Raw genomic sequence first — 9,102 nt, 5'->3', positions numbered from 1 at the left:
CTGTATCAAACCTATATGCTTGTAGTAATGTGTAACCCCATTTCCTTAGATTTTCAAAATGCTCAGACAGAGAGAAGGAATATGACAGCGTATCTGTGTTCGGTAGTGAGAGCTAACAGTGTGCGTTACTCCGGCAGGTCTTAAAACATTTATGAGTTCTTCAGCTTGTGTTGCTCCAGAGAGGCCTGTTAGATTTCATTGCATAATTCTGAGCTGTGTTTCAGCCTCTACCACGGCACTCAAACACTGTTTATTTGTTAGCATATCTGCCATTAAAACTCTGCTAGTACGCAAGCCAGGATACAGTGACTGTTGAACATTGAAAAGACTTGAGACTAGCCGTACAACCATGCCACTCATGTAAATCAGTTATTCTTAGTAAGCCACACGGTTGTACTGCAAATTACAACTTAAACATTACTACTAAGACTATACTACTAAATGTTCTACTAGTACTGCAACTACTTCTATTGGTAATAATAATAAAATAATCATTTTGTATTGCACTTTCCTCACATTGATTTTAGTTCACGGTGCTCTACAATATGAGAACTTAGTTAAACATGTGTTCTGTGCTCATGCAGCCTTGGGTTCCTTTACTGCCACATAAACATTTATACTCTAGCTCTAGCTCTTGTTATGATCGCATTTAAGAGACATTCGCTGTCATTAACTCTGTGTCTGAACACTGTGATTTATCAAACTCCCCATTCAATAGTCAGCACAGAGAACTGTGCTACATTTAGATGTTCACCCATTCAACACGTTTTCAGCACTGAACAACATGGTTTTGTGTCCTGGTCAAAATGTACAAGCACGGAGACTGGATAATAATGGACATATTCTCACTGAGAGACACAGTGCTGTCAGGACAGAATGAGTAGGCCAGGAGCTGTCCATGGTGCTTTCTTCAGAGGGGTGCTGAATAGACAGTTCTTCTTCTTCCTCCTCTACTCTACTCTACTCTACTCTACTCTACTCTACTGGTTCCCAAACTGGGGGCTGGGACCCCTAGGGGGGTCCCCAAATTATTTTGGGGGGTCCCCAGATGATTAGCTTAATGTGCAACATGGTTTTCTCACTCAACAGCAAACAAACCAACATAGATTATAAGTGTATACAGGGTATGTGCACATTTCTAAAGTGACAATTTAATGACTTTTATGACCTTTTTAATACCAAATTGGCCGAATTGTCAAATATTACGAAAGAGACAAACAAAACAACAAACAACGCCTCGCAGTGCGAGGAGCTTGTAGTTCGGCTATTTTCACAATATTTATCTGTGGAACCAAGTCAAACTAAATGTAATGCCTACAATTCTAAGTGCTTGTCAGGGTCAAAGTCCCACTTCAAATATGATTATTTTTGGGGCTCCGGGCTGAAAGGTTTGGGAACTCTTGCTCTACTCTACTCTACTCTACTCTACTCTAATTAATGTATAATAATGTATAATTTACTCTATCTATCTACAGTATAAGGGCTGGGTGATATGACCAGATATGAAAAGAAATTGTGAAAATAATAAATCTACAATGCTTACAACGCTCCGTGATGCGACACGTTATGAGCTTGTAGATTGGCTATTTGTACACAACCATTGTATAACAAAGTATAATACAGGGTTAATAGATTTAGTCTATATTAATAGACAAATTCAATCTAGTCTATTCAATAAACAAAAGAACAAGAAAAACAAGACAATATATATATATATATATATATAATATATAAATAAGGCTAAAACTACAGGAAAGACCCTAATGTATGCAGTATACATCTAAAAGTATATATCAATATAGAAGGCAATTACATATTCCATTCACTAAACATTCGTTCTATCTATACATGCTGTACGTTTCCTCTGTCGAGTAACACAATGTATTTACTAGACATTACTACACCTAATTTATACTTGACAAGTATGATGGTGTTGCATGCGTGCTAAAAGGTACAGACGTACAAGCCAACAACGTGTTGCATGGTTTGATAGTTTGTAGATCTGTTTCAACACATAGACTGGGCGGCCAGCAGGGGTGACCTTCCTATTCCCGATCAGCTACAGCTGCCAATTAAAGTGCTGCCCAATTCAGGAACTTCATAGCAAATTCAAATCCTAAGAAGCAAGCTGCATTGGCAGGGAAAGCCCTGAGTATGACAGCAGGAAAGCCTTTATAAAGAGTGGCCATTCCCTCTTCTCTAATCAGCTCTCGTAGAACATCCCGGAACCCATTTGGATACTTTCCCTCTGCAGCTGTCTGGAGACGAGACTTAAGAACGTCAGGTGGAATTGCCACAGCCCAGTTAGAGATCCCAGCCATTCCTCCCGCAAAGAGAATACTGGGAACACTGAGCTCGTTACTCTTTCCTGCCGGTGTGAGAATGTTCTTCAACCATTCATAGGTCAAGAAGTACGTCCCATTTCCTGGGACGTCTCGCATAAGTGTGAGAGCGGTGCCTCTGTAGATTCCTCTGATCCCACTCTTTCTGTACAGCTGTTTGACGCAATCCATGGGCCCTGCATATTTCACCCCTCCAGATGCTGCCTGGAACTGTAGAAGGCATTTGATACGTTCTCCGGGAGTAATGATTGCTGTGGTGAACACACCGGACAACATTCCTGCAGCAAAGAGCTGTGGGTTTGTGAGAATATCATCAGGACTTTTCTGCTGTAATTTCTTTCCGAGGCCAAATCCAAAGAAAGACAAAGGACTACTTACTCCAATTATTGGGGCTGCCATACCTGTATATAGGACTTTCACACCCTCTTTAGTGATTGTCTTTCGTAAGCAATCGATGGTTCCTGTATAAAAGGGGTTTTGCCCGGGGTTAGGCATTGGCTGAGTCTGCAAACGCACTTTTATGGTATCTAGTGGATATCCAATGAAGACCCGGCACACACCTCCGCATGCACCGGCTAAGAAGAAATCCACTGGACTTATTGGTTGTGGTTGCGTAGACATATCTTCTGTTCTTGTCAGGTTGACCACTCTCAGCTTTGTACCTTGTACCGTGCTTGCCGTCTCTTCGGTGTTTCACTATTATTAGTCTTAGTATTGTTGTTACTATTCTTTATTATTGTTTTGTTATTGTTGTTATTATTGTTTTTATTTCTGCTACTGCGTTGAGGAACCAAACTGTATTTGTATGTACACGTATAAGATGTTACAATATTGAGGAACCGAAACCAAATGATAATTATAATCGTGTACACTTACAATTACAATACTGAATCTTGAATGCCTGCTTGTAATTTCCTCTAAGAAGAAATATTTACTGTGACACACATTGTGCGTGGTGTGCTTTTAAGCATATGTGTTGTGTCTCGCGTAATGAAATATGACGTCAGTCTTGCCCAAATATAGAGCTTCACACAGCTCTTGACTTGTGTGGTGCATAGAGTGGGACCTGTTGCTATGAATGGTGGTTTCATTGCTGGGATGATGGAGGATGTGCCGTTGCAAGGGATGCAGGAGGTGCATCGATCATAATTTGTATGAAAACTTTCAACAGGTACTGTAGCAGCAAGCCTGGTGACGCAAGGTTTCTAATGGAACAGTGATGACATAATTGGCCGTGACCCAAGTAGGGTCTTAAATGTCTTTTTTTTTTGCAGATGTGTTCATTATAGTCCTCTACAGTCAGATATAGAGGATTATAGTATTTCTAGGTTTTAATGTGGTGTGAGGAAAACGTAGGGAGAAAATATTCCTCTGTTTTCAGGGCCATATTTATAGGAGTTGAGGCCCCTGGGCTAGAGTAATTTTTTAGGCCCCCCCTGGCTTTTTATTTCGGGTTTTTGTTACGGATACGGTTACGAATTCGGTTAATTCGGTAGGGTTACTTTACAATTAAAAATAAATAAATTAGGCCCCCCCAGTTGGGGGCCCCTGGGCTGCAGCCCACCCTAACCCAACGGTGTCCGGCCCTGTCTATTTTGTGGGTGAAGAAATGGGGAATAGGGGGACATGTTTATTACCATCGGCTATGACATGTTATTGGGCTTCAAATCAAGACAGCCTGTTTGATTACACATTTTAAGAAAGAGCCAGTCCTCAAAACAATGACAGAGTGTTTCTTGTTTTTGAGCGGTGCAACCGCTCCTATAAGAGGGTTTAGGACCCATCCGTGGTGAAAGTTTTTCTTTCCGTCATGAAAATGTGTCTTTCGCTGTGACGCCATGCTGTGGAAAACACGCCCATACTGTAGGCGTGTCTTCCCAGCCATAGAGCTGGGAAGGGTGTGATTATTTTTTAGCAGGACGTGCTGTGATTGGCTAGCGAGACACATGATGAAATTAACTTCACACTTCACAGACACGCTGTGATTGGCTAGTGAGACGCATGATGAAATTAATAATAATGTAAAGAATGTAAGCACGTCACTTCGCAGGACGCTGTGATTGGCTACCGAGATGCATGATGAAATTAATAACACATAAATATCACCGCTCACTTCACACTGGGTGTGATTTTTTGCAGAGCAGAAGAGATTTAGTGAAGAGGGGAAAAGGAGTGGGCCAAGGATGAGGGGGACCCTTGTATGTACAGGGGTTCAGTAGGGTTTAAGTGGTAAATAGTCTTTCCTATTACAAAGGTGAGATCCAGAGACTTCAAACCAGCAGACAAAGCTAGGATGAGCTGAGATGCCTGTGTGAGCAACAGACCCAATGCTGGAGATTTCAGAAAGCTGAAATGCCTGCTATGTAATGTAATGTACATAGACCTACATGCCTTGTTCTTGTTATTATAGATATAATCAAACGTGGCTATTAAGATCTTTATAAGCCCTAACTTGAATATCCATTGATGGCATAATGATTAAGATATTCCAGAACCATGATGTAGCCCTGCTTGGAATAATGACATTTCTCATGTGTTTCTATAGTGTTTATTGTATACAGTAGGTCAAATAAATATATTTCTTAATAATTGTACTGTACCAATAAAGGCTTCCTCATTCATGTCTAAAGATCACATTAGCTGGAGAACATTTGGTGTGATGGTGCCCTCTAGTGTTCAGACTAACCTCTGCTTCTTTCTCTCTCACACTCTCTCAAACACACACACACACACACACACACACGCCCACGCCCACGCCCACGCACACGCACACACACACACACACACACACACACACACACACACACACACACACACACACACACACACACACACACACACACACACACACACACGTAACACAGACAGGAAGTTTCCTTTCAAATATATCTGCAGAATACTGGCCCCATCCATGTTTGACACAGCGTTGCTATGAATAGAAAAAGACAAAAACGAGCCATGGTCACCATATCTTAGAATCACACCACTGCCAGAGCCAGGGGAGAGGGAGAGAGGGAGAAAGAGAGAGCGGGAGAGAGAGAAGGTGTGATGGTGACAACATGTCCTTCAGGCATGAGCATGGAGCCTGGTGATACAGACTTGTTTCCTTCTATCCATCCACATCCTCCGTGCCCTGAGGGAGTGGGAGTGGATGACAGGAATCATTTTCACTGTATTTTCTGCAGCCTTGTGTACAACACCTCTGTCTGCTTCAAGCAAAGGCACATGAACTCACAAGTATAGTTATAGAAAGATGAACACACACAAAAGTCCTCCAGTGGGATGTCAAGTCAGGCTTTTTTTTTTTTTACTTTGGTAGGGGTTTGAGTTGTTTAGTTACCTTTGCCATGATGTAACTCCAAAGGTGGACAAGAAATAAAAAAACATTGCTCCATTGATTAGAAATTGATAAAATATTATTCAAAATATGCTCCTCATTTACTTACATTGTACAGTCAAACAGCTCTCAAAGCCACTCGTTTAGCACGTAAACAAACAAAAACAAAGCAATATAGACAGACAATATAGAACATCACCAAACCCTGTACTGTTTATTTTTCTTTTTAAAATAGTACTGGGTTTTGTGATGTTCTATATTATTGTCTGAATCAACTTTGTTTGCGTTTGTTTATGTGCTATACTTTGAGAGCTGTTTTGTCAATGAGGAGCATATATTGAATTATCAATTTTTAATTCATGGAGCAATTATCTTTTATTTTTTGTCCAACTTTGGAGTTACATCATGGCAAGGTAACCACACAACCGAAACCTATACCAAAGTGGTCTTGCCCTTTAAATATCAAACAGCAGTCTTCTCTTTGTACCTGGAAACAATCAGTACCAAAATAAACATCAGAATATAAACAGTGTATGTATACAATTGCCAAAGAGAGTCACAGGTAGGGGCATAGTGGTATCTGGTTCGATTCCAGCCAGAGCCATGTTCACGTCTTTCCCTGCCTTCCTCATATTCTCAACATCTCTCTACACTCTCCTCTAAGTAACGCAAAAACTGGTAAAAGACTCAGACACACAGGTCTCTCTGTTGCACTGGCATCGATCATACAGTCATCACTCTCACTTACACAAACTCATCCATCGATAGCATTTCTATTCAACTTTCTTAAGTCTTCCATTCTCTCTCTCTCTCTCTTTCATGCACATACTGTAGGCATGCAGCCATGCACACACAGACGCACACTCAGGTCAGAACCTTGAGTGGGCAAAAAAGTATTTTGCTTCAAGCTCCTTGTTCTGCTCTGCGTATTGTCACTGACAGCCGCTTTCATTTACTAGCAGCAAAAAGGTCAGAGCTGCCATCTTCCCCTGGACTACAGCTCAGACAGGAACTGCACTACACAGGGCCTGTCATTTATCAGCAGAGCTCCACCACACTCCTCTCTATGAGGCATGTTGGCCAATTAGGTGAGCTGTCTTGCAAAAGCCCTCGCAGTTTTTACACTGGCATCCTAGCCTCTGTGTATCCATGTAGTTAGGCTCTTATACAGAGACCATATTGTGTAGAAGACGATTCAGCAACCTTTCCTCAATTTCCTTTTTGTAAATGGCTTTTTCTTTTTTTTACTCAATCTTTCTTACTTGTACGTTTTTATCCCTTTCCTCGTATTTCTTTATTAATTTATTCTGCTCTTAACTTGAAAGGATTTTGACATGGTGGGTTGCTCACACAGAATACATTAGACATGAGACAGGATGTTTATAAGTGATGAACAAAATAGAAGATACGGAACAGGACACTTTCAAATAGATTATGCACATGGTTGCCGTGTGAGACCCTGATTGATTGCACACTTATAGTACTGTTACTGTATGTGTGCTATGGTAGACATATATATTTATTTACCCTCTGAGGTCTAGAGCTTCAGCTATCGGAGCTCAGCTAAACCGGATTAAGGAATTTACCAGGTCAAACATGGACCAAATTCAGCTGCCAAACACGGTTGCTTCAGATAATGTGGCTGCCACACACAGTATGTCAATGATGTGTCACAGTGATGGCTGATGGCACCTCCAGAACTGCAGTGCAGTGCTGTAGAATGCACTGCTCCTCCACAGAGGAGTTCTTGAGTTTTACTATTTTATACCGATAGTTTAAAGAGCTATTATTTCTGTGTGCAGCTCCAGCTGTGTGTGTCCATATTATATGTGCGTATGTGTGTGCCTAGGCTTGCTCATACAGTATTCCTCTTCAGCTTTGTAAGAAAGGGACAATTTAATAAGATTCCTCAAATCCACACACTTCAATGGTCTGTCTCTCTCTCTATCACGCGCACACACACACACACACACGCACACACACACACACACACACACACACACACACACACACACAAGCACGCACGCACGCACGCACCCATGCGCGCGCGCGCGCACACACACACACACACACACACACACACACACACACACACACACACACACACACACACACACACACACACACACACACACACACACACACACACCATTGCTGTCTAACACTAGTCAAATATGGTTGTTTGGATATTGCCTCTGCATGTGATAAGCAAGTTGAAAGAGAGAAAGCAAAATCCTCAGTATTAATGTAACTCATAAGGGTTAACTCTGTGTTAAATGAGCACTGAGGTTTTTGCTGTGAAGAGTTTGGAGAAAAAAAGACAACAAAGAAATTACATTCCATAAACAGTTCTTTTAAAGAATCTACAGCTTTCATCTCTCATGTTCTTCCCTGTCTTATTCTCTTTATGTATTATGGAGACACACACACACACACACACACACACACACACACACACACACACACACACACACACACACACACACACACACACACACACACACACACACACACACACACACACACACACACACACACACACACACACACACACACACACAGTAGTTAGTAGAATATAGGTCACTGCTGCAGAGATATATGAAAGTGAATGGTACATCAAAACAATGTATCAGCTAATGGCACAGTACTCGTACTTGCTTCAGATAATGTGGCTGCCACATACAGTACATACAGTACACACACACACACACACACACACACACACACACACACACACACACACACACACACACACACACACACAACAATGTATCAGTGAATAGCACAGTACGCCCCCCCCCCCCCCCCCAACACACACGTTCACAGGTAGTGGAACAAATACAGTGGATCTCTTGCATAATTCAACAAGACAAAAGAATGCAGTGGGTATTGTTTGAATTCCACTATGGGATACCTCTCCACTGTACAACTGCCTCAGGTTTCATGAGTAGAAAACAACAGCACAGGTGTTCCATGTTTAATCCCTGCTAAGCGACTCTTTTTCTATCTCTCTTTGTCAGTGTTTCATTGTTACTCATTCTCTCTCATTGCATCATCTCTCTCTTTTGCTTTCCCTCGCACACACATGCACAAAGCGTGCTCATTTAAATGTGAGTAATGCTCTCCTTTCTTTCCCTCCACACCAACGAAGCCATGGGGCTGGAGAATATAGAAATAAGTAACCAGGAGACACAGTGGACAAGCCTTTACTCTGCAAAATCAGCTGTGACGCCCCATTCCTCGCTGACCAGTGTCTTTTACAGCACTGCAGCAATCTATTTCTCTTCCTGTTTAAATCATTGACCGGGAGTCTGTCAGGTCAAATCAACAGCAACAGACCATGTAAAGGACGTCACAAAGGACAACAGCTTTGTTACAGGGCCACAGTCTAACACCATCAGTTATGGCAAACAGCAGGCAAGC

The 9,102-nt window shown here is 41.7% G+C and overlaps 1 protein-coding gene across 1 annotated transcript; it reads right to left on the bottom strand.

Moving 5' to 3' along the window:
* Positions 1-2,072: 2,072 nt before the first annotated feature.
* Positions 2,073-2,963, bottom strand: LOC311047008 (mitochondrial carnitine/acylcarnitine carrier protein-like; the record flags this gene model as incomplete). The annotated part of the gene is made up of 1 exon (XM_084059592.1): positions 2,073-2,963. The coding sequence occupies one exon, from the start codon at positions 2,961-2,963 to the stop codon at positions 2,073-2,075; it is 891 nt and encodes a 296-aa protein (XP_083915718.1).
* Between the last annotated feature and the right edge of the window lie 6,139 nt (positions 2,964-9,102).

This window comes from Gymnoscopelus microlampas (genome assembly GCF_963454915.1).
Source record: "Gymnoscopelus microlampas genome assembly, chromosome: 6".
NCBI classification, from domain to species: domain Eukaryota; kingdom Metazoa; phylum Chordata; class Actinopteri; order Myctophiformes; family Myctophidae; genus Gymnoscopelus; species Gymnoscopelus microlampas.
This window is presented reverse-complemented; position numbering and strand designations above follow the sequence as displayed.